Consider the following 27,658-nt stretch of genomic DNA (forward strand, 5'->3'; position numbering starts at 1 on the left):
TGAAGCTTTGGGAGATGAACTCTCTTGCTCAGAGGCACAGAGCTCACAAGCGGCAGAGCTGGGACAAAACCTAGACCGGCTTCTAAGTCTGGCACATTTGTGATGATGACCTCTGATCCCGGTAAAATCAGAATTCAACGTCTCTAAATGAGAGAACAGCATATAAAAGTTCCAATTCAATAAAATTGAAGGTTATGTATGTACCAGAAACAAACCATATCATCACTTATACCTGCTGTTTAAAGGGCTCTTGGGAATGCCATATATTTTGCCAACACGGGTTCTGATGTCATCTAAGTGCCTCTGCGACCAGTTCCCAATAAAGCAAAAAGGCAGAGAAAATAATATGGGTGTGCGGAGTTAAGTACTACATATGGTAGAAACTAATCAAAATTCTGCCCTCAGTCTTCGGGTGAACGTTCATTTCAAAAGAGAACTCAAAGAATGTTTTCACATGTTATCTGTCTTTTCCTATGCAAGGGAAAAATGTCAGCCTTCAAGTATGATTTAATGGGTTAAGACTTCTTAAATTGACATGGCAAAAATATCTCATCCTGTCTGTTCAGAGAATCATGTCGTTAACATCTTTAAAACATTCCAGACTGTGAGAACAATGCGGGGGGGAGGAGGGAGGGCAAAAGGCAAAGAGATAAGTGATGTGGCTCCATAAAGACACACCTACACACACTACTCATCAGCAACAATTTGGGCCACCCTAGTTTCCTCTTTGTGGAGCCACCAGTGGGCCTTTGCACTAGCAAAGTCAATCAAACACCTCCGTAAGGGAAAAAAAAAAATCTGGCACCCTGGAATCCTAGCAGAAAAATGAGTTATTCGCCCTTTGATTTCTCCAGCTATGGCCTTGAGCGGATAATGCCCAGGTCGGAAAGCACATGTCAACAAGCAGCACATTCCTTCTGCAGACTTCTATCCCCGGGCTCGTCTCCTCTGCATCCCACACGTAGGCAGCTGTTGCAGGAAGTCTGCTCAGACCTCAAGCAGCACTGCTCAGAGGCCTCCAAGACCTGGACGGTACTGGCTGGCCACATTTGAAATGGAAAAGAGGGTGTTAACTGCCCAGTTTCCTGCTAGAAAGAATGTCTCTTGCATTTTGAGCCAGGGGTCCACATAGCGTCCTTCAAAAGAAAAAAAAAATAGAAGTTATTTGGGCTTGTTTGGACTATTTTCACTTTCAGACTGTAGTTGGCAGAAAGATGGGGTGAATTCCACTGACCTGAGCTCACTTCTAATTTTTTTCGTGTTTTCTTGATATTTTTGCCATGCTTAGGATTCATCCACAGCTGCAGACAAGTGAAAACACACAGGATTTATCTGCAACTACAGACCTGAGAGATGAAGCCCTGATGGGAATCCATCTAGAGGGCTGCACGTTTTCAAGTGCAGTGGAGAAAGCACGCAGCACAGGAGGAAGGAACGAGCCCCCTGCCCTTCCACAACCAAACACCCTGCCTGAGCACACCTAGAGGGGTACGTGCTCTGGAGACAGAAGAGGTTGCAGGTGTAGGGAGCTATCAGCCACTTGCGAAGTGTGCGAGCCCCCTACGTAACTTACACAGAAAAGCACCAGTGTTGTCTCTTACAGGGAGCCAAGACCAGAAGAGATTCCAGAACAAAATCTGCCTCGACTCCCAACATTCCAGACCTTATTAACATTAGGTTCCTCCTTCCAAACAAAGGGGACCACTGTGGCCCTCCGCAGGTGCATGCAGCCACCCCCTCCGGGGCCTGTGCCATCCAGCAGGAGGATAAACTCCAAGGCCTCCCTAATGTCCACAATCTCAGACCTCTAGAGGAAAACACCACCCCCAAACTTACTACTGTAACTCTCCTAGGCGGAATGAATAAGCTTTCCAGCTAAGTTAGGGTAAACAGACCCTGGGGGCAGGTTCTGCTTTCTGAGCAGGGATAGCAAAATATAAGAGATTAAAAAAAAAAAAAAAAAAAAAGTCAGGGAAGAGGAGGAATTAGGATACAAGACCCTGATAATAGGGGAAACTTGTTAAGGTCAGAAGGCAATTTGTGATGTCCAAAGGAGAAAAGCCTAAGAATAATGCTTTTGTCACCAGCTTCCAGTGTTACAATCAGAAATTATGACTCTCTGTGGTGGAATTTCATCTAAAGTATAACTGAATCTTTGGATTGTCAACAATTCCAAAGGGCAAAGGTCAAATGCCAAAAGTATGCTGTATCCTCATTTTCTTCTATATTTGGAATTCTTAGCATTTTGTCCCAATTCTTTTCCACACGACAGTAAAAATTCTAGAGGTCTCCACATCAGTTACTACCTCTAGGTCGGCGGCACACATGGAACTCTTGCACCAACAGTATAGGCTGAGGGCCCTACTGGTGTACCACAAAAGGCCTATGCTTCCGCTTAAATCAGGCATTTTAACTGAATGCCTCCTGGAGTCCCCTCCCTTTTAAAATCTCACTCACAAATTGTGTGGCATTCAAAGGGCCAGAGGCTCTCAAGTGTTACTGTCCTCACTCCCCATCTTTTTAGAGCCTAGGGAAACACAGAGAGCTGGGTTTGGGTCTGGGGCAGACCACGAGTGTACGTGTATCTTACCAGCCCCTCCCTGGTGCTGAGGCCCAGATGAGGGCCTCACCTCAGGGGAAGCCTTGTGGATGCTAACAAGGACCCAGGTCCCCTGCTCCAACCGTAGTGGCACCCACTCTACCTGCTTTCAGGTATATATGTGCCCAAATGTGTAGGAGGGTGGTATGGGATAAGGATCTGTATTTAGATAAGGATCTACACAAGACTGATAAAGGAGGAGCTCCTCATGGGTAAGATTTTGAAAACCATTGACCCTAATTCACCAGTTCATCTTACTAAGGGAAAACTGAGGCCTAGGGAAACATAACTACCATCTCTCACAATTCTGCTAGGGTTTTAAGATGAACAAGTAATGAGTGAGAAAGATATCCTCACTCCTGGGGTAAACCCACAGATGAGGTAAAGGTCAGCAGACATAGACACAAAGTGGAGATCGTGATTCCACAATCAAACATGTACTCCCTTTCTTCCCCTGTCCTATCCCAGTATCCCAGACACAGACAGACAGACACAGACACACACACCCATAATTAAAGACACTGCTTAGGTCTCTTTCATTTTACTAGACAGTGGAACCTCACAAAGTTTTTATTTTTCACTCTGGACTCCCTTAGTCCTTTCCAAAACAGTATCAGCAGATAACCTTGTTCGCCTTTCTGAAGATGTATGTAACGGGACTACAATTCTGATAGAAAATTGCAGGATTTCAGTTTCAAACCCATAACCACTGGGTAACTTCCTTACTGTCATATGCTTAGGTTCTTACTGAGGATAAAAGGGAAGGAATGAAACTTCCCTCCCACCCAGTGACGCACACCAGTAAGTTCTTTAGTCTCCGTGATGAAAGATGACAGGACAATTTTAACTGGGTCTTGGCCACAGAATAGTCTCGAGGCCCATCAATTGGGCAATATTCTGCTGATGAGAACAAATTTTTCCATAGCCTATGATTCAGCAATTCCACTTTGGAGTATTCATCCAAAGAAAACAAAACCACTAATTTGAAAAGATATATGCAGCCCTGTGTTCACTGCAGCATTACTTACAGTAGCTACAACATGGAAGCAACCCAAGTGTTCACTGACAGGTGAACTGAAGAGAGTATGTGGTGTGTACGTATGTACACACACACACACACACACACACACACACAGAGGAACATTACTCAACCATAAAAAAGAATGAAATCTTGCCATTTGCAACAACATGAATGCCCCTAGAGGGTACCGTGTGAATTAGATAGAAACGACAAATCTTGTATTTTACTTATATGTGGAATCTTAAAAAAAAAACAAACAAATGAACAAATAAAACCAAACCAATACAGAGAATAGATTGGTGGTTGCCAGAGAAGAAGAGGGTTAGTTGATGAAGGAAATTGTTGAAGGGGATCGAGGTGCACAGACTTGCAGCTATAACATAGGTAAGTTACAGGGAGGCAGTGTGTGGCATGGTGACTACAGCCAAGAATGTTGTATTGCAGGCACGTGGCTGGCTCAGTCAGTTAAGCGTCAGCCTTCACTGCAGGTCATGATCTCAGAGTCCTGGGATCAAGCCCCACATCAAGCTCATCCCTGCTCAGTGGGGAGCCTGCTTCTTCTTCCTCCTCTGACCCTCCCCCCCTGCTCGTGCCCACACTCTCTCAAATAAATAAATAAATAATCTTTTTTAAAAAAAAGATTAAAAAAAAAAAAAAAGAATACCGTATTGCAAATTTGAGAATTGCTAAGAAAGTGAATCTTTAAAGTTCTCATGACAAGAAAATCTTTTTTTAACTTTATGTGGTGACAGACAGTGACCAGACTGACTGTCGTGACCATTTAGCAATGTACGCAAATGTCCAGGAATGCAGGGTGTAGCCTTCCAAGTGTTAGAAGGAAGGCGCTTCTGGCTTACAGGGGAAGGAGTTGCAGGAGGAGGACTTGAAAGGGAAGAAAGAAGGCAGAGAGATCCCGGTTTAGAGAACGGGATGTCCTGGATGCAAGGTGATCCTACGACTACAGGAGGGAGACAGCAACAAGGGTGACCGTTATGTTGAGGTGTTAAGAACTGAACTAGGCTACTTTTAATATTTAATAAAGAATTAAAATACCAATTTTACAGATGATGATACAGAGATTCAGGGAATACTAAAAGCAAATAGTTAGCAAGTGACAAAGCCGGATCTATTCTAGGCCAAGTATACCTGCTAACAAAGTCCCACCACCCTATGCCCACAACACACCATTAACTCCAAAGCAATACAAAGAAACATGAAGCCTACATGTCCCTGAGGGTGACATGGGCCTCTGTCCTGCCTCGGCTGTTTTCCTGAAGGTAACAGTAAATGAAAGGAGGGGCCAGCTGCAGAGCAGTACCCTTAGAGGTACAGCAGCTCTTCCTAGAGACAGAAACGGTACAACAGCTCCGTGTGTGTGTTCAAACAGAAGACCTGTTCTAGAAAACAAACCAATTAAGAATACAGAATTCATTCCACAAATATTTGCTGTGTACCTACTGTGTACCAGACACAGTTTCAGTAGGTGAGAATGGTGAAGTAAAGTTCCTACCTCCTATCGTGTGCAACTTACTGAACCACAGCTACCCATAACCATCCTTAATTTTAGGATAGTAGTTCTTTATGTTGGCAGACATTATTCCCAGGGGAGGCCTGATTAAAACAACAAGTACCATGAAGCCAGATCAGGTGAAGAGATTCTGATTTAGTAAGTCTGAAAATGAGGTTTAGAGATCTACTTTGGTTTTTTTGTTTGTTTCTGAATCCAGAATGTGATTTTATTTCATTCTACTATATTTTCTTCAATTATATTCTTGTCTATACATTGATTCATTTGCTTATTCTTTAGTACTTTATTCTATCTTTAAAAAATAGCTGACTCATTTGTTTTTTTTTTTTTTTAAATATTTACAACTGAAGTTTGCACCTCCTAATCCTCTTTATGTATCCCACCCCCATGCCCCCTCTGGCAACCACCAGTTTCTTCTCTGTATTTAAGAGTCTATTTATTGCTTTTTAGATTCCACATACAAGTGAAATCATATGGTTATTTGTCTTTCTCTGATTTATTTTACTTAGCATAATGCCCTCCATGTTGTTCCAAGTGGCAAGATCTCATTCTTTTTTATGGCTGGGTAATATTCCATTTTATGGATTATATATACCACTCTTCTCTCTCTATCCATACATCTATCAATGGATATGTGGGCTGCTTCCATATCTTGGCTAATGTACATAGCACTGCAATAAATACAGGGGTATGTATTGTTCCGAATTAGTGTTTTTCTTTGGGTAAACAGTCACAGTTTTAATTTTTTGAGGAACACCCATAGCGTTTTCCACAATGGCTGCACCAGTTTACACTTCCATGAGCAGTGCTTAAGGGTTCCTTTCTCTCTTTGTGCTCGCCAACACTTGCTATTTCTCGTCTTTTTGATATTAGTCATTCTGACTGGTATGAGTCCACATCTCACGGTTTTGATTTGTGTTTCCTAATGAGCATCTTTTCAGGCACCTGTTGGCCATCTTTATGTCTTCTTTGGAAAAAAAGTCCATGCAGGTCCTCTGCCTATTTTTTCATCAGATTGTTTTTGGGTGTTGAGTCATATAAGTTCTTTATATATTTTGGATATGAACCCTTTATCGGATGTATCCTTTGCAAATGTCTTCTATTCAGTAAATTGTCTTTTACTTTTTGTTCGCAAAAGCTTTTCATTTTTGTGTAGTCCCAATCGTTCATTTTTGTTTTTGTTTCTCTCTTGCCTGAGGAGACATGTTCATAAATACACTAAGGCCCAAATCCAACAGATTATTGCTTATGTCTTCTTTTTAAGAGTGTTATGGTTTAGGGTCTCACATTTAGGTCTTTAATCCATTTTTAATTTATTTTGTGTATGGTATAAGAAAGTGGTCCAGCTTCATTCTTTCTCATGTAACTGTCTAGTTTTCCCAGCACCATTTATAATTATACATTCCTCATTGTATATTCTTGTCTTCTTTGTCATAGATCAGCTGATCATAGGGATGCCTGGGTGGCTCAGTGGTTGGGCTTCTGCCTGTGGCTCAGGGTGTGATCCTGGAGTCCCGGGATCGAGTCCCACATCGGGCTCCTTGCATGGAGCCTGCTTCTCCCTCTGCCTGTGTCTCTGCCTCTATCTCTCTCTCTCTCTCTCTGTGTGTGTGTGTCTTTCATGAATATAAAATCTTAAAAAGATTAATTGACCATAAGCATAGATTTATTTTTGTACTCTTTATTCTGTTGCACTGATCTATTTTTCTGCTAATACCAGACTGTTTTGATTATTATAGCATTGTAGTGTATCTTGAAATCTGGGTTTGTGATACATTCAGCTTTGTTGTTCTTTCTCAAGATTTCTCTATTTGAGATCCACACAAATGTTAGGATTATTTGTTCTCGTTTCTGTGAAAAATGTTATTGGTATTTTGATAGGGATTGCACTGAATCTGTATATGGGTAGTTTGAACATTTTAATTTTTAATTCTTCAATCTCTAAGTATAGAATATCTTTCCATTTCCATCAATTTCTTTTTTAGTGTCTTCTTCAATTCCTTCCATCAATGTCTTAGCTTTCAGAATAGAGGTCTTTTACCTCCTTGGAATGTGGTCTTCTCAGATTGGCAAGTTTTTTCAGTAATATGCATTTAAGGTGGCTTTACCTCTTTTCATGCTTTAACAGCATTAGGAAATATTCCATTGTCTGCATATACCACAGTTCGTTTACTTACTGGAGGACATCTAAGTTGCTTCCAAGTTTTGCCAATTATGAATACTGCTGCTGTAAACACTTCTGTGTCAGTTTTTGTCAGGACTTGAGTTTTCATTTTTGAAAATGAATCCTCAGTTTTTAAATCCAATGTGTAAACCTCTCAGATCCTTATGGAAATGAGGCAGAAAACATAATACTCTATCTGATTATTTCGTGGCTAAACCATATGGAGTGTTGTACTTAGAGTGGTTTTGAGGAGGTAAATAATGCAATGAGAAAAGAAGCAATAGACCAAGTTCAGACTAAATCTGAGAAAATAATTTTTTTCTAATTTTTCATTGTAAAACACACACTCTTCCCCACATTAACCGATCCACAGCCCCAAGAGTAATCAACAAAAACAAAGCCAAAAAAACACATGCCCTTTGGAGCTGATGTCTCATCTACAGTGACCTTACTTCTTCCATCTCACACCTGGGCAGTGAATACTTTATTCAGCAGGCAAAGGTGGTGGTAAGCAAGAACGGATGCCTGAAACTAAGCAGACATGCATTCCTATTCCACAATGATAAATTTCACTACAGAACCAAGTAATTACATGTGGTTTTATGAGGTGTAATTATTTTCGGAGTTAAACTAGCCCTACACTTCTCAGAAAGGCTCTTTTACTTTGGATCTCCTCCCTGTCTGTCTATTTGGAGGGAGACAACAGGAAGTGGGCTAATGTGACAAAACCCATTCGGGTCCTGTTTTCCGAGGTTACGTAAAATGTCACATGGCACTTGTGACCAAAGGATATTTCTGCCACAAACTATTAATTTAAAAAAAGGGGGGGGGGGAGATACAATATTCTGCTCTTATTCAGAAAATGATCTGAGAAGGGCTCCCCAGTCATTGCTGGGAGAAAGACCAACGACATGACACTGGGATGGAAAAGAGGTGTTTTTCAGGCTCCGTCTCCATGGTTTACTCTGTATGGCAAGCATCTCTGCACATTACCTTGCAAATCTGAATCATTCGACTTTGGACTGCTTCTTGCTCGCCGCTCTGTCTTCTTGATTCCCGGCCCGCCTCCGCTGCCACCTCCGCTGCCACCACCGCCACCAGCGCTGTGGCCCTTCCCGTAACCATTGTACACGGTTGTGCAGTTGCTCTTATAGATAGAAGACGGAGGACTGTTGAGACGGTTCTGGCGGTCGATCTGGCGGTCTTTCAGTTTTTTGTGTGGAGGCTTGCTGTACTGGTCTTCCCGGGTAATGTAGCTCGACATTCCATACAGTGGTATAATTTCTGAAACAGACGATTAGGACAAATGCAGGCTCAGTTTACACTCTCAATAAGAAATCTTATGTGATCAAAAGACCTGGCTCCTGAAGGAAGACATTTAAAATACTACTGGAGTAAACAGTTTTCTAAATCCCATACATATACAAAATACATGTTTTAAAATATTCCCATTCATTTTGAACCAATCAAGGGACAATTGTTAAAAAACCGTATTGTGTGAAAAAACAACTACATTGTGTGTTCATGAACATTCTAGAAATTATGGAAAATACTGAAGACAAGGTTACTGTCCATAAAGAGTTCATGATCTAGTTGAATTTATATATAAATTTGATTTTGCTATCAAAGCCATGGTCAAAATGTTTTTAGTTGCAATATGTATTTTCAAAAAATCAGAAAAAACAAAATACCCCCATAAATGTGTCCTTAGAATCAAGATACTTAAAGGTATACTCATCCTTACAGACAAGATAGCATTTCTACTGAAAGGTGTATAGCAACCAGAATCTAAGGAGTTGGTTGTGGCATCTGAAAGAGGCAACATTTGAATAAAACTTACTAAGATGATGAGATAAAAAATTCCATTAAAAATAACCAAAGCTCATGGAATCAAGGGAAATGCTCAAGGAGAAACAGTAGGGGTAAACACAAGCCATCTCTGCAGCCTGGTGCCACACATAATAAGCTGTGGTCTCAAACTTCTATTTTGGACTAATTAAGAGGCAAGACAAAAACGGACTAGTAGAATGTCACCTGGCTTCCCTATATAGAATGGGAGCCTACAAAACAAATTCATGATCTGAGGGGAAAACATTTATTTTAAATTAAAAATGTTAAATCAATTAAAAATATTTAGGCACTAATAAAAATGACAATATATAAGAGAAATTGGGTCCTTAAATGTTTATAAGAAAAAAGGGCCTGACTAAATAGAATGACCAAATAAATTAGCATTCCAAACTAAATACTTTGGAGAGCAAAAAGGTAGCATTCCTAATCATGTTTCTGGACAAGAGATCTAAACCAGGACTGTTTTAAGCATACCAGGACCGTGCATACTGACATTTCAATTATCAGTGGTAGAGCTCCACTTTTCTTTCTGTTCATATAGCTTAAGATCTTTAAAAAGCAAATCTTCACAAGGTAACAAATTTGCACTAAAACAAAAGTAGAAAAAACAAATGCAACCCGATTCAAAGAGCCTATGCCTAGGGCTCTGGGGTGGCTCAGTTGGTTAAGTGTTGGACTACTGATTTCAGCTCAGGTCATGATCTCACAGTCATGAGATCATCAACCCCAAGTTAGGCTCCCCACTCAGAAGGGAGTCGGCTTAAGATTCTTTCCCTCTGTCCCTCCCCACCCCACTCACGCTCACTTTCTCGCTCTAATCTAAAATAATCTTTAAAAAAGAGACCATGCCCAATTAAATCATATCCAAATATACATAAAGGATGGCAAATGTTTTAAGTATCACGACGCATTACACTTGAGATTTAAGATATTCACCGTGGACACTAACATAATAATCTCTTAAAACATGTTGAAATTTTACTCCTATGGTGTGGGAAATTAAATGTTAATTTGTTTTTAGATATGCACATCGGGAAGTAAGGTAAGGAAATGTATAAATGGGTTTTTATCTATAAAGCAAACAAAAGGATTTTGTTTTTTGCTTTAATTTGAAATCAATGAGGCACTTTTATCTGTACATTAACGTACTGTGTTATTATAATGAAATTAAAGCAAAATATCCTATGAAACAAAGATGCTATTTTTTTCTTAATTCTAATGACCATTTAAACCATACTGTCTAAATTTGCAGAGGATAACATTTACAAAACATTAACTATGTGGCATCCTACTAACACACTGCTGACCTAATGGAGATCACACATTCTCCAGCAAGCAATTAGACAGTCACCAAGGCTTTTGGTCGTTAAGCTCAGACCAAATCAGAAAACTCTGCCAATACTCAAATATTTAATGGACATTGTGTCAAAGCATTGAATACTTTTTAAAAAATGACAGTTAATTTTTTTCAGATTTTATCCAAATGTTTTCAAGGCATCTCCTCACTACTCTGATATTTTAGGGTGTTATGTCACTAGGCAGGAAGATTACACTAATACAAAACTACTGATGCCATCATTTCTCCATGCCCCACCATAATAGCACTTGGTTCTTTTGAATTTTATATTAAATTTCTAAGTACTAAACAACCAACCAGCCAACCAAAACAACAAAAACAAATTCTATCCCTAAACTGGAATAGAAAATTCCACTTATAATAACCATCTCAAGTTTTTCTTTGGCTAATAAAATAATTATAATGTGAGATAAACACATAGGGAAATATATATGCATACACACACATATATAATTAGTAAGAGAAAGTGAGGTGATAACTTGCTATGGTGTAACAGCAATCCTTGTGTTCAAACCAATATAAAAAATGTCTGAAGTGATAAAATGCTTCAATTCATAGAAGAAAATCACTTTGCAAAGCCTTAGACAACTTAAACGTTAAAGTCTGATTTTTACCCTCACTTATCTGGTTTCTTAGACTTATCCTTTTTAGGCTAAACCAACACCAAGGACAAAACTAGAAAGACACAATGGCATGGACGCCTAGGCAACAATGTGCCACAGTTCTGCCTCAGGCCACTGTCACATTAAAATACGTAGTGGTAACAAGAACATGTGATACATCACTTATTTCTCACTACAGTAAGAAGTGGCTATCCCACTCCCTTTTCTTTGTGTGGTGGGTGCAACAGGGGGCAGAATTTTGGAAAATATAAAGAGCTGCAACCCACAAAGGAACCTTAGCAAGACATGCTTTGAGACAAAGAAAGCTAGGAATTTCTTGGGAGCTGACTACACAGCAGGTAGATCCCCTTCCAGCAGGCTCATTACAGAAGATACAAGGGGGGCTCTCTGGTTCTCCTAAGCTACTTCCATGTTGTGACCAGTTTCAACAGCTCCCAGTGCCAGCAATAATCTACTCACCTTGCTCACCGTATATTGTAGGGGGAATATGGTGCTGAGGAAAAAATTGAGGCGGCATATCTCCAGGTCCAGTAACAGGTGGGTAGTAAGCCGTGTGTGAGTTATGAATAAAATGGGGGTGGTGAGTCAGGTAGGGGGGTAGGTGATGGGTTGGAGACATGGCTGAGGGGTAGCTTGGAGGGTAACACTCAGGAGACTGGGGTGTGACCACCACCCGGCGGACTCCAGTATTGTCTTCGATCACCTAAAGAAAACAGCAGAAAGAAAGAGTGTTGTATGTATTATCAGCAAACATCCTGTGAAAAAATATATGTTACTTCCCTTAATATATTACTTCCCTTAATTTTCTCCCCTTATGGAGAAAAAAAAAATTGGTGCATGTTGAATTCTGGTTCTCTAACTAGTTAAATGAGTTTTAGAAATAATACCATTTAACAAAATTTATGAAAATCAACTTTTCATCAACCACTTGATTCTGATTACACAAAACTTTTTGGAGAGATCAACGGCTTGATAGTAAATCTTGTGTGTCTCACAAACTTTTCCAAGAACACTTGGAAGACAACTTCTGAAGATTTCATCCAAGACAAGCAAATTTAATGTGTGATTTAGTTGATCTGAGGAATGACTTTGAATATAACTAATGGTTCAGTGGTTCTCCAGAAAGAAGAGATTTCTGAGGAACATAAATGTGCTTCACTGGGCAGAGCTTTCCAGATGGGCCTGATGACACTTGACCCATTTCTGCCTTAGCACGACAGTTCCATTCGTACAAGGGCTTCAGGAAATAAAGGGAAGATTAACTTCAGAGGCCATAGGAGTATCAAAGGTTCATTTAATCTGGGACCAAGGGGGTGCCAGGGTGGCTCAGTGGTTGAGCATCTGCCTTTGGCTCAGTTCATGATCCCGGAGTCCTGGGATCGAGTCCCGCATCGGGCTCCGCACAGGGAACCTGCTTCTCCCTCTGCCTATGTCTCTGCCTCTCTCTCTGTGTCTCTCATGAATAAGTAAAATCTTAAAAAAAAAAAAAAAGAAAAAAAGAAAAAAAAAAAAAACTGTGACCAAGGATACAGATGAAATGAGGGGATTCCAACTAATAAAAAACTTGAAAAATATCAAATCAAGATGGGCACCTTTGCTCCCAAGATGTCCTGATGATGTAATGGGTGCTGTGAAGGGAGACACTAGGACGAGGGACCTACTCTGAACAGAGTGAGCCCATCAACACTCTACCCATGCTGTCTTCAAATGCTTTCTAATTCCCCCAAGGAAGGTAGCTAAGGCAGTACAGTAACAATGTTTCTTGCCTCTCTGGCCAACTCCATGCAACCTGCTCTAAAAACAAACATATTTGTTGAGATGTAAGATAAGAAATAATACAACAGAAACCATAATCAAGCGGGCAAGCTGAGGAACGCAGAGAGCAAGAGCAGAGAAAGGCAGAATCACAGGGATGCTTTAGGGATGTGAAAGAATTGGTGGTGCTGGGACAGCTTCAGGGAAAGGCCTCTGGGTCAGGGCCATGTCAGGAAGGGGACAATCGGGGCCTAAGAGTAGACCTAGAAGCTAAGGACACCAGCTGGTCTAATCAAGTATTTAAAACAATCAGGCACACACATTGGTAGGCACCTTGCTTTTTTTTTTTTTTAAGATTTTAAAAAATCTATTTATTCATGACAGACACAGAGAGTGAGAGGCAGAGACACGGGCAGAGGGAGAAGCAGGGTCCATGCAGGGAGCCCGATGGCGGGACTCAATCCCAGGATCCCGGGATCATGACCTGAGCCAAAGGCAGATACTCAGCTACTGAGTTACCCAGACATCCCTATCTTTTTTTTTTTTTTTTAAGATTTTTAAAAATTTATTTATTCATGAAAAACAGAGAAGGAAGCTTGCTTTAAAAAAAAAAAAAAAAAGTAAAACCACCACCATCACCAAAAAACACTGCAAATCAAATTTGTATATTGAAATGGATATCTCATTACACCTCAGAAGGCTGATTATGGACCAAAAGAAAATGACTTAATCATGTCTAAAACTAATAAAAAAAATTATTATAAGCTTGGTTTTTTTTTATTTTTATTTTTTTTTAAGCTTGGTTTTTTTAAATACCATTTAATACAAGATGTCAAGTTTATCAATGTTAGTCTGTGTGTGTGCATACAAGACAGTCTCGTATGAGTTCATAGCTATTCATCTTTATGTTAAGAAAACAAAAATCTTTATTAATGAACCAATTAACATAATAGTTTCAGAATTAACCATGTTAACAATTCATTAAGAAAGCAGTATTAACTCCTTAAAATTAAGAATCTGAGTCATACTCCTTACTAAAGCTCAAGACATGGTTTTTTATGTATTCTTTAATAAATGTAACCTCTTCGGGATTTTGGCAAGCTAATCACATTAACCTTATTTATGAAGGCATGGCTGTCAATCTAAGGTAGATGTGAAATGATGCTTAAACTATGACATCAGAAATTCTAATGCAGAATATGCTAGTAACTTCTGTATTATCCAAATTGCAGGGCATGAAAATGACATTTGGTAGCATACTTTGTATAATTTTTGTATACATACAGATTTTTCTTACTATCTGATATAAATATGCATTATTCTATAGTGTCTTTTCTCCTCCCCCACCCTGCCACTGGCTAGTAAGAAAAAAGTAAGGTATATTCCAGATGTTCCTCTTTCATGGAGCTTTTGATTCAATCCTGTGCTAGATACTGGAAGGCCCACAGAAACCAAATATTTGTTTTCTTGAAACTTGCAACATTCATTATTTTCATTACTGTAAAACTTCCAATGATCAACCCACCACATAGACTCAGCCAATACAGTAAAAGAAGAACAGGGCCCTCACTAAGTATAAAGAACTCTGGGCTGGGAAACAGGAACAATTATAGTGAAAAGAAATTATTTTCATTTCATCATAATTTCTGACTTGTTAAAGCACTTCAAAAACGAGGTGAACAGAAAGCACTTACAAAGATAAGGATTCTACTAGGTGAAAAAAACAGATATAAGAGATGCATAGTTAAAACATCAGCTTTTTACCACTATATTTTATAAGTATTGCCACTAATTCGAAAAATTAACAAATCTGATGCATAAATTACTCTTAATACAGAAAAAAATAGGTTTCCTGTCAGAAAACCAAGTAGCTTTTTAAAACCACAAATTGCCTACATATATGAAAACTGCTTGACAGCCCCATTTTTAATTATCTTAAATTATTCTGTGGTATTTATGAAAGACATCTATTTACATGTACATGAATAATGGGACTCTTACAGAAATCTGCTCCCTTACCAGTCAAGGACTACCTCATCATCAAAACCATTTTAAGAAATGAAATATTAATTCCAAAATAATCAGAAAAAAAATTTAAAAATATGCTGAATATTTAGTTCATTGTTCTTCCATAGCACAAACTGCAATATATTCAATTATCAAGTTCAGTTTTGAATCTATGTCTAAGGAAATTATGCCTAAGATCCCCCAAAGAATAAGAAAGTCCAAGGAGCAAGAAAGATGTACAAAATAATAAGCAACTCAAGAAATCTTGGTAACAGTACTCTGTTTCAAAATTAGGTTCATAAAAAAATAGTACTAGAGAAGAATTCAGACATTTGAAAAAGTTCAGTCCAAAAATCCTGGGACGGTAAAATGTGCCTTCAGAAGTGACCACTGAAAAGACAGATTCATTTGCTTTTCTTTTTTTCAAGATTTTTTTTTTTTGAGAGAGTGCGAGTGAGAGAGAACATGAGTGGGAAAGGGGCAGAGGGAGAGGGAGAAGCAGACTCCCCACTGACTTTGGATCATGACCTGAGTCGAAGGCAGATGCTTAACCCACTGAGCCATCCAGGTGCCCCGGATTCATTTGCTTCTTGGAGTGAATGAGATTGTGACAACATCCAGAGGCAGACAAATCACACCTGTATTCAATTATTTCCTAACATATACTACGAGCTAAGCACTGGCTATTCAAAAGTGAGAAAAAAAATAGGTAGGACTCATCTATCTACTCTAAGAATCATATCAAGACAAATATCAGACTAAGTTCTGGTAAATGCTATTCAAAAATCAGTACATAGTATTGTTGTTGTTTCCCCCATAAATCACAACAAAGCGTCCGTCATTTAGATTTTTTTTCCGGCTCTGACTCAACAAGAGTCACTCACATATCTTTTCTAGAGAAGCAGAAAGCCTTGGAAAAGATCACTGCACTAATTTCTCAGTCACCCATTCTGAGCTGAATTGTGCACCAACACCCCCACTCTTCATCAATTCATACACTGAAGTCCTAACTCCCCAGTAGCTCAGCATGTGACTACTTGGGAGACGGGGGCTTTAAAGAGGTAATTGAGGTAAAACAAGGTTCTGTGGCTGGGCCCTCATCCAATATGACTGGGATTGCTGTAGGAGTAGCAAATCAGGAGAGACGCAGAGGGCAGGGGAAGACCATGTGGGAACACCAAGGGAAGATGGCCACCTACAAGCCAAAGAGGAAGGCCTTACGAAACGTATAGCCTCCAGAATTGTGAGGGAATGACTTTCATTGTTGAAGCCACCCAGTCTGTGGCACCCCGTTATGGTAGCTCTAGTAAATAACACACCATCGATCAGAGCCTGATGGCAAATACGAGCTGGCTTGATTCTTGACCACGTCACTTACTCTGCTCAGTAAATATTCGGAGAAACTTCTATGTGCCTAGTGTTCTTGCAAATCAGTGGTCTAGACACAAGGACCAGAGGATGGAGGACAAGGTGTTCACAACAGGGAGAATCTTTGTCCTACATGTGGCGTCCTGAGTGTTTTTAGATGTAGGACCAAGAGAGCCATTGAAACAAAATGACATATCCTGGAGGCAAGAGCAAGAGAGTGGTAGGGGAGCAGCTTGGGGAGGGAGAAGAGAAAGAAACTCACAGGCCTGTGGTGCCAGCAGCTTGACATGGATGATCTCATTTAATGTCCTTAACTCCTACACAAGCAGGTATCGGCATCCCTTGTTGCACGCCAGGAAACCAAGTCACGGCATGATTAAAACATAGAGCTAGTTCAGCTGCAGAACCCAATTTTCATTCTGATCTGTACTCTGATCTGATCAGTTTTCATTGTGCGGAGAATTATACAGAAGTTAGGTATGCTGAGAAATAAATACCTAAATAACGAACCACAGGAAACAATACTTAGGTGATTAAGAGATGGGAGAGGATTCAAGGCAAACCAGTATTTACTGACAACTTGCTGCTCTGCTTTAATACCCTTTATCTGAAAATAAATAAATAAATAAATAATAATAATAATAATAATAATAATAATAAATACCTTTATCTGGAATAAGGCCACACACGGTAAGGCCCTGGGACAGTAACTGGTACTTGAGAGAAAAATCTTACCCAGCCATTACTACTAAGGCAACACCTCATTAAGTCCTCCCAACAATCCTGTGACACATACCCAGTTATCCCCATTTTAGAGATTAAGAGGAACGAAGCTCAGGAAAGTTCAGTGAACTGGCCCAAGGTCAGAGTGCAGTGGGGGAAGGGAGGGAACAATTTTAAGTCCCAAAAACTAAAACAGATCTCTTAATAACACTTCTGTGTTGGGTGTCTTTTCCCATTGCCCACAGAGGAGGAAGGTAGTAATTCCCCTTACTGAAATAAAATGCTCCCCAGGAAACGTTTTTTAAAAGATTTATTCATTTAGTTGAGAGAGAGAGAGAGAGAGAACACAAGTGAGAACACGGCGGGGGGGGGGGGGGGGGGGATCTCCAGCAGACTCCCTGCTGAGCATGGAGCCTGACATGAGGCTCCATCTCACCACCTTGAGACCATGACCTGAGCCAAAATCAAGAGTGGGACGCTTAACCCACTGGGCCACCCACTGGGTGGTCCTCCACAGGAAATTTTAATTAACTCCTCAGTTCCAACAACTGTCTCCCTTCTACTTTTGGGTTGGAAGCGACAACAATCAAAAAGAAGAGCTTCAGTGGTAGGTAACAAAAGAAAAATTTTAAAAGGTTGTTCCAGAAGGCCAAGGATGATCCAGGAAGTGGGCAGAGCAGAATCACGTGGACACGCATGAACCCACATGCATCTAGGTGCTGTGTGGGGCCGGCCGGCCAGCCAGCCTGCTGCAGGGGCAAGAGCGTTGAGCTGACTGCACACTGGAAACCCAGACCAGCTCGATCCCTAACTGCTGCCAACACACTTGAAATGGGTTCCCAGGCCATTCCAGGAAGGGAAGAAGTCTCTGCTAGAACTGAGCATGCACGCAGTGAACAAGGAAAGAAAAAGGCCAGGCGACAGCAAACACTCACAGGGACAGAGGACCGAGCAAGCTACCCACTCAGGCTCCCCCGACCAGACGGGTGCCCCCGCCTTCTGTCCCGTAGCACAGGCTACGGATCTGTCCCTTGCACCCACTGCAAGTCCCCCAAGGGCACCTGGACACACAGGGGGCTTGTGATGAAGGCTAAGGGAACAAAGAAGGGAGGGAGGGAAGAAGGAGGGTAGGTGGGTAGCTTCCCTGCTTAGATTTGATGTCCACCAAGCTTACTTACACATTCATTATCAAATGTTCTCCCTTAATTCAGGTAAGTCTCTGACAACCTATTCTAAAATTTCACTTAATCTAAACCCAGTTAATTACAGACCTGTCATTCCTGACCTCCTTATTTTACCTAAGTGTGATTTTACCAAAAGACAGACACAGAAAAATGTACATTTCCAGTGTAACCTCTACTTCAGTCCCAAATGCAGCTGAGGAATTTTATTCAATGCCAACCAGGAGTAGAAAAGCGTTAGCTCCCACATTTGCTTCTTGCACTGACTCTTCAGGCTGCATTTTCTAATAGAGTGAATAACACAAAAGAGTAAAAGCAGTAAAAATTGGTGGCATCATTGAATGTATTTTCCAAATCTCTGGACTTGCTTCTTCCTATCTTCTTAAATTTAATGGATTACAACTGTGGCTGAAAACACCAAACACACAGGCTTGCTCCAGAGGTGACCAGTATAAAGAGATAACCTCATAAACAGTAATCACTCTTCTGCTGGCTTTGTAAATGCCAACACTTTCATACACAGAGAAACAAGCCAAGCTACTCACGCTTACGTAAACCTTGAATCCGGAAAAAACACAATGAAGGCCCATATAAATGAAATCAACACGTAGTCCTTTACTACACACACTTAGCTCTTTTCTGGGTAACTACCCAGTGACTCATAACTAAGACTGCTGAGGGCTAGAGAGAGGGATGGAAACAGGTACCTTGTCTCTAGCATCTCTTTAACCCACCGACTTTGGTAAAGCATGTGACTGCTGTAGTTGGAAAGGACACTGGCAGTAATTTAAGACCTTCCAAAATAAAGAGGATGCCCAGCAAAGGTTTGAGAAACACCTCAGGAACCGAAGAACCAAGGTCTTACCTGCCCCGTCCTACCACACTCAGCTGCCACAACGTGAGGATCCCACAGGGAGACAGAGGTCCCTGCTTAGAAAGAGCTAAGCATCTTAAGACACTGCTAACAGGCAGGAGGCCTGCCTCTTCTCCGAGCAGAAATAGAGCACTGTCACTGATGCTGAAGGCAAAATGGCAAATGGATTTATTTGGTGTAACAATTAAAGGTGACAGTAACAACTCCTGGCCTTTGTATATCATTTACTGGCTTATAAAGTGCTCAGCACAGAACTTAACTCTCATAACATTCAGCAAACCTCTAACCTCTCACATGGGCAACATCATAGTCCTCAAGGATTCAAGGGGAAGTACCTTTAGGAGCAATTAAGTTACTTAACCTAAGGCTAGCTAAGTACGTGTCAAGATTCATAACCAAGTTCTCTGGAAATGCTATGCCTTTTCCTATCATATTTTATTGTTTATCACCAACCTAAAAAGAACCACATTTGAAGATCAAAAATCAAATCTAATCCTCCCCCAATGTGTACACAAGCATACTGGACAAGTGAGAATAGTTACATCTACAGAGTTTCAATCAGTAACATCGACCAAATGAGTATTTCAGACTCAATGGAAATGCTATTTTAAGGACCAGAATATGTGTCAAAAGACAAAACAGTAAGTAGAGATCTGATGGTGCAATTTGTGCCAAACTGAGCTGCCTTTAACATATTAATAAAGATATCACTGTAGCCTGCAGGTAGTCAGTGTTTGTTAAGTCTCTGTGGATCTGCCCAGGAGAGCTAATCACATCTCTTCACTCCAGCATCTCAGACACACTCATGCTCATGGCAACACAGATTATTCTAGATTGGATTTTACGTATTATATTTAAAAATGCCTTTCCAGTCTGTCAGTAGGCTCCATGGCACAAGGATTAAGAATCTGTTCTGATGGTACTCAGATCCTATTTATCACAGCAAAATAACTCTATCATTATGAAAGTTCAAGTAAACCGGATGGATTTCAAAGAGTGTGCAGGAATATAAAATCCACCTAACCTTGCTAAAGTTTTGTACCCGGCAAGTTGAGCAAAGGTATTTTTCCAAGAAAATTTGTTATACATATGTGGATGACATATGTGGATGACTAATTTAGAAAGACATATTGTGCAATCAAGTTAAATGTAGTATAATGCGCATAATACTCATTGATTCAGAAGTCATTTCTACATTGGCACTGTCTCAATATTATTTTTTAAAGATTTGAGAGAGTATGTGCAAATGAGGGGACCCAGGCAGTGGGGCAGAGAAGCAGACACCCTGTTGAGCATGGAGCCCAACACATGGCTGAAGCCCTCAACTTGAGAACATGACTGAGCTGAAATTCAGAGTCAGACACTTAATCTACTGCGCCACTTGGGCACTCCCGTCTCAATATTATTATGATGAAAATCAACTATCATTTTCCTATTGAAGTAAAATACAGCGTTCTAGTCAACAGAATGCTAAACACCAAGGGAGTGAGTCACACTGTTTTGGTATTGCTTATGGAAACTCACTTGTATTCTTATTTGGTCTACAAACAGTAGAGGTGAATCACCTACTTTAGCTCAGAAAAGAACCTGAGATCCTCACACATTTTCCTTTCCCTTCTCTCTACAAGATGAAAATGACACCAGCCGGCCGGCCGGCCACATTTCAATAATGGCCTGTTTATGTGCTGGGCACCTTTCAAGGAACTGGAGATCCAGGGATGCACAGCACACATAGGATCCCTGGACTTGTAAAGCTTACATTACATGCTAACCGGGGGGGGGGAACGGACCCCAATTACCAAGTAAACAAACAAGGGGAACACCAAATAAATAACTTGAAAATACTCCTAATATGTAAGTGATGAATCACTAAATTCTACTCCTGAAACCAATATTACAGCAGTGTTAACACCAAACCAATGTTAACTAACGAGAATTTAAATGGAAATTAGAAAAAACAAAAACAAACAAAACCCTAAAATTACACAAGGGGTTGGACACAGGGCCCACCAAGCTCACATTTCCCCCTGTTAATCCTGTGTTCTACGCTGTGCCACAACGTCAGGTTCTCAGAAATGAAAGAAATTCAAGAGAAAAGACAGAACTGGGAGACCAAGAAAAACCTCAGAAAGAGGAAAGCCACACAATGCTTTGAGGGAGGGTACGTCCCTGCTATATTTCTTTAATGTAACACTGCCAACTGCGTCTGTAATTCATTCCTCAGACAAAATAAGCTATAAAATGAAAAATAAAGTTGCTGTGAATCTGTTAATAATGGAACTAACACAGAATGGACATATAAATCCTCTCTGATCTTTTCCACAGAAGCTCCCAACCACTCTGCACAGTCTTCGTTGTGGAAATTTTCCTAACTTTCTATTAAAAAAAAAAAAAAAAAAAAAAAAAAAACTATTCTTCTAAAGGACTTAAAGTCTTGGATGGCTACCAAATGGGTCTGATTCTCAGACTGCCAGGGCACAGGGCAATCCTCTATGCTCCTTTCTGCTCATCGTTTTCATAATCCTGAAGGTAGAACCCAGCACTGGTTTAATCCCAGGTTGGAATTTACCAAAGGGAAGCAGTTGGGGCTAATATTTACAGCTCTCAGCTGGCTTCACTGAGCAAAATGGAGGAAAGCATTCTACGCCTTCCATCTAACAGACCCCATTATTTCTTCACAGGGGCTCTGATTTCTGGCCAACTCTTGAAACAATCCCCAATGGAGAATGATCAACCAAAATATAAATGCATTTTTCAACAGATTAATCTTCTTGCCTCTCCCTGGTCAAGGGAAAGGAAATATATATAATTTCAACAGGTACCGACCCATTAACAAATCCCCAAAACTCTGAATCAAGGTAAAGTGTGTACTTGTGCCATAACAACAAAAACACTTAACTTTGATTACTATTTGAAGTTTTTGAGTTATGTCAGTTAATCTGAAAAAAAAAAAAGCGATTGCCCAAATGACAACATGAACTTGAAAGTTTCGCTTTTTCTTTTCATGGGCTTAAATAAATCTTTTGGTCTACATGAAATTTTTTCCCGTAACAGCTGAAAGATATTTCGTAAATTACCAAGGAAGCATGGAAAATAAAACTCAAGGCGTCTGCTTAAGAAATTTTTACATATAAATTATTCATAAAGTTAATATGGAGGTTAAAAAACTGAGGGAAACCACGGACAGTATACAGCGAAAGGAAAAATTTGCGTCACACAGTGCAATCTCAGTAGGCATCGAGGAAGGTAGAGTCTGCCAAACTTTCTTCGAAATTGTTCTAACAGTCTTCTTCACAATAGTATCTACCACTTTCTGAATGCCCACTGTGGACTACATACCTCACATAACATTTCTCTGAATCCTTACTGCTACGTATGTGGCAAAAGAATTTGTCCAAGCTACATGGAAAGTAGCCATGGTGTAATGTGGTGGGATTTGAAGGCAGGCCTCTTCAAGTAATGTCCATATTCTTCCCAGCTGTAGTCCTTGCCCTTACCCCATGGTTTCAACCCTAATCACACTCACAATCATTTTTACGGAATAGAAATAATGCTGATGAGAGTGGTAAGACTAAATGCCCTCTTACCTAAGTCTACTTTTTATAGTTGGGGGAAAAAAAAACAACAACATTTTAGCCTCTATTTTCTCTTAAGTTGAAAAGGTCAGGTTACTATTTCCTCAGACCTCTCCCAGCCTCTCACCAAAAAGTAAGGCACATGTTTTAACACTTAAAAACAGGAGCTATCAGAGACCACGGAGTGAAGTGACAAGATTCCATGGCTCTCCCATCCCACTCCAAGTCTACACGATCTTTAGATCTTTAGGTCCATGGCTTCAGTCCTTCTCAATCCCACCCCCGCTCCCCACACCAAAAAGACTGCAAAGCTGTCTTCCAAAGCTAGATGTTTATCTTTCTATAAGATGATGATCTCTTCATTACTGACATTTGTATTGATCAAACTGGCCAATTGTCTTTAAAGCACTTTCAGTACTAAATTATCTAATGAGGGGCCCCTGGGGGACTCAGCAGTTGAGTGTCTGCCTTCAGCCTAGGGCATGATCCTGGGGTCCCGGGATCAAGTCCCACATCAGGCTCCCTGCATGGAGCCTGCTTCCCCCTCTGCCTGTGTCTCTGCCTTTCTCTGTGTCTCTCATGAATAAATAAATAAAATCTTTAAAAAAAAAAATTATCTAACGAATGCTATAATCAAGAATTTCTCCACTGATTCCGATTAGTGTTACTAATGTCACATCTTTAATCATTCACCTGCCTCCCTCTTCAGTTTTCTTCCATTGATGGACCACCTTATTTATATGTGAGCAGCTGGTATTTTAGCACTGGAAATGCACGAGCAGCCATGCCACACATCCACCCGTGCATTGGCAGAAAGTAATGTCACAAAGCAAATACATGTATCAAGGCAGGCTTCTGATGCTGACCCTGAAATCACATTTCAGAGGAAACTAAGTCTGTGAACTGAGAAACACCTAGGTCACAATCCTGGTTCTACTTGGGACCTCAGTTTCCTCATATGTGAAGTTAAGATGGTGAAAACTAGTGAAGTAAGGAAAGCCTTTAGCACAGTGCACACCACACAGTAGTCACTCCCACCGTCACAGGCTGCACCAACACAGGCTGGCCCATGTTTCCCAGCTGTGCCATAATAAATAACTAGGACCAGTCACCATCTTCCCCAACCCCCCTTCCCTTCTCTTTTATAAAAGCTTTACTGGAATAGAATTTACATACCATAAAATCTTTTTAAAGTACCTCATTCAGTGGTTTTTAGTATATTCACAGAACTCAATGACCATTCATTCACCACTATTTTAAGTTCCAGAACAATTTCATCACTCCTGAAGAAGTACCATACCCACTAGCAGACATTCCCTAATACTGTCTCCCCCAGCTCCTGGCAATAATTAATCTACTTTTCAGTGTCTATGGATTTACTCCTTCCTGACATTATAAAGAAGTAGAATGATACTGTGTCTAAGCTTCTTTCACTTAGCATAGTATTTTCCAGGTTCATCAACATTTTAGGATTTATCAGTACTTCCTTCTCATGGCTGAATAATATTCCATTGCATGCATATATATCATATCATGTTTATCCATTCATAAAGCTGAGGCCATTTGGGTTGTTTCCACTGAGGGGCAATGATGAATAATCCTGCTATGAACACCTCAAAGTTTTTGTGTTAACATGTGTTCCTTCCTCTTGAGTACACGCCTAGGAATGGAAGAGCTGAGTCATGTGATAACTCTATTTAACTCCGAGCAAATGCTTTTCTTTCCAAAGCAGCTGTACCATTTCATATCGCTACATGCAGTGTATAACAGTTCCAATTTTTCCACACCCTTGTCGACACTTGTTATCATCAACCCTAACTATAGCCATCCTGGTACCTGTGAAGTGTATTTCACTGTGGTTTTGATGGGCATTTCCCTGATGGTTAACAATGTTCGGCATCCTTTCATATGCTGACAATTTACACATCTTCTTTGTAGAGATGTCTATTCTGATCCTTTGCTCATTTTTAAATTGGGTTGCCTTTTTATTCTTAAGATTTCCTATATAAATACTAGGCCCTTCTGAAATCTATGATTTGCATATATGTTCTTCCATACTTTCAGTTCCCTTTGCACTTTGTTGATAGTGTCAAAAAGTTCGGATTGAGCACCTAAAATTTCATTTGGATGGCATCAAATTTATTTTTTTCTTTTGCTGCTTGTGCCTTTAGTGTCATATCTAAGAATCAATTGCCTAATCCAAGATTATGAAATTTTACTTCTAGAGTTATATAGTTTTAGCTCTTACACACTTATATCTATAATCTGCTTTAATTTTTGAATATGGTATGAGGTAGAGGTCCAACTTCATTTTTCTGCATTTGTATATCCAGTTGTCCAGCACCATTTGAAGAGACTATAATTCCCTCTTCTGCACTGTCTTGACATCCCTTTCTCTCTGAAATCCACATTCAGAGAATTTCATTCTTGTAGGTATCCATCCCTCTGATCTTACTACTTTTCCAACTATCAGGCATTTTATTACTCCACTTGAACCTCCAAATCATTGAAGCAAACCTATGCTATATTTACTTTATTTCAACTTGGCCAGTCACTTACATTTAAAAACATTTATCAAGTACCTACGATTATAGGCCAGGCAGTATTCTAGATTCTCAGATGTAATACCAGAGGCAAAAAAATAAATAAATAATAAAAACAGAGGCACCAGGAGTTCTTGAGGATGGATATAAAACTGTATCATACTTCATGATGGAGACAGGGATGAAGCAACAAAGACGTAGAAAAAACAGAACCACCATTTCTGTGTTGGAGGTTCTTGAAAGGGTCACACTGAAGGGGGCCATCTGAACAAGAAAGGGGACTGAACTGTTCAGATGAAGAAGAGTTCTAGAGTATTCCAAGAAGAGGGAAATAATGGGCACAAAAGTAGGTAGTTGAGAAAAGGCCAGATATATCCAAGGGACAGAAGAAGTTTAAGGTGGTAGCAATGTAGGCCAACAGAAAAAAACTTTACTCTCCTAGGAACGAGAGTAAAGTTGACTATTAAAGATCCATCCATTATACTTGAGAACTTGAATTCTGCTTTGATGCTATGTACACTCAGAAGAACTGTGGGGATACAATGCAGAGTTGATAGGCACAGGGACAGACTAGTATGGGGCACTTCTCAAATACGCCCAGCTGGGAGGAGAATTTGTGTGTGTGGGACTCTTTCCACAACTACATGACAAAATGTCCTTTGCTCCTTAGATCTCTTGGTGATAACAAGTCTCCTAAGACATTTTACACTTGGCTCCCCTCCCTCCTCATTTCTTTGAACGATACATGCCATGAGCTTTAAAAAGGTGTTGTACACACATTCTACCAGATTCTCAGTCTTCTTCCAAATTAATCATCTGTTTTACACAGACACTTCACTGTCTGACATCATTAAAGAGAGAGCGCTACCACGGAAGGTCATTTAACTCTGGGCCCATCTTCTGATCCGGGAACCCATCTAAATGAAATTGAATACATGCCTTAACAGATGGCTTTTTTCCCTTTTCTCAACTCAGAATCCAAATTATTCCATTTCTACTCTTCTTCCAATATCCTCTAGCATTTTCTGCCCTAATTGTCAGTTGAGAAAGTGCTTCACAATGTAATGTTTCCATCATCAGTTTTACCAAAGTGAGTTTACAGCTCTGCTAGTAATCCTTTTACTTGGATTTTCTATAGAAGTTTTTATAGAATCAGAAAGATACCACAGCCTAAACTTCTCTATTTCTCCTAGGACTCTCAATAAATGTTTTGCAATTAATGCAATCACAGGGAAAAAAAAAAAAAAAAAACACTCTGCAGCTTCTCTTCACTAGAAATGTCCCAACTTTTAACTGCTATTCCTTAAATGGGCCTTTAGTATAAAAAGAGGTGTTATTTCTGCTATCACAATTGTGAGAACTGTACTCGGTTCAATGGAATGAAACACTTCCTCAAAATAAATGAGCAGGAGACATAATGGAATTCTACATTCCTTGTTCTTTTCTGTTAATTGACTGGTGACGTGAATGTGATCCATCATTACGTGTCCTGGCTGGACAGGCCTGCTCTGCACCCTTTCTCCTTCCAGTGATTCTTATTTACAAAGACTTGTGTAAAACAAGTCATTTATTTGCAACAGTGGGGAGACGGGCCAACATTTTGACTATTCAAAAAAAAAAAAAAAAGAAAGAAAAAGAAAGAAAGAAAGAAAGAAAGAAAGAAAGAAAGAAAGAAAGAGATGTCAAATTGGCTCACGTAGAAGTAGGGATGGAAAAAATGAAATTATAGTGGCTGCACTACAGTTTAGACAGTGAAGAAATGGCTAAGTTTTAACATCAGAGAAGGATAAATCTTTGATTCCTGCCTGCACTTTAGCAATTTTCCTATGCAGCTGCCAATTTTTTTCGCCTTAGCAAAATCATTAAATACTGAAAATTATACATTTTTAAACCACTTCAAAAGTGGAGAGACAGAGGAAAAATAGAAAGGAAAAAATCCAGAAGGATATAATCCAAAAAAATGTTTATGCAATGATTCTTCTGTGGGTAGTAAAATTATAAATATTTTCTTCTCTATTCTCTTCTGTCTTTTCTGATTTTTTTTTTCCTAAGGAGTAAAGGATGCCCTTATAATCACACACACACAGACACACAAAAAAAGGGCAGGGAGAGAAAAAAAAATAGTCCGGCACCTGGAAAAGAAGCTGTACAGGAAGACAGTCAAAGAAGTGCACATTCCACACTGAGCACAGGTCAAAATGAAAGTATGTACAAACATCCACATTCTAGGTACCCTGAACACTGGAAACCTTGTCTAGTTTACCATTTAATATATTTTTTTAATTCTTCCAGTGTACCTCTGAAATTGCTGTTACTTTTTAAATTGCTATTGCTATTTTACTTAAGGAAAAAAGTCAAATTTCAGAGAAATTGAAGTACAAATAGCCAAGTTCTCACATCATACTCAGCAATTCACCAAGCCCAGGTGGGGCCACAGTACAGAGAAATGGGACTCCAATAATAAAGGGTGGTCCCTATTTGCTTTAACA

The 27,658-nt window shown here is 39.9% G+C and overlaps 1 protein-coding gene across 1 annotated transcript in view; it reads right to left on the bottom strand.

Moving 5' to 3' along the window:
• The window catches only part of FNDC3B (fibronectin type III domain containing 3B), a 336,187-nt gene that overhangs the window by 126,528 nt on the left and 182,001 nt on the right, over window positions 1–27,658 (bottom strand). The window contains exons 5-6 of the mRNA XM_041731610.1: window positions 11,603–11,846; window positions 8,306–8,596 (exon numbers count right to left, since the gene is read on the bottom strand). Of these exons, the coding sequence (XP_041587544.1) occupies window positions 8,306–8,596; window positions 11,603–11,846 (535 nt within the window). The remainder of the gene's footprint in view (window positions 1–8,305; window positions 8,597–11,602; window positions 11,847–27,658) is intronic.

The sequence above is a fragment of the Vulpes lagopus genome, chromosome 17 (genome assembly GCF_018345385.1).
Source record: "Vulpes lagopus strain Blue_001 chromosome 17, ASM1834538v1, whole genome shotgun sequence".
In the NCBI taxonomy this organism is placed as follows: domain Eukaryota; kingdom Metazoa; phylum Chordata; class Mammalia; order Carnivora; family Canidae; genus Vulpes; species Vulpes lagopus.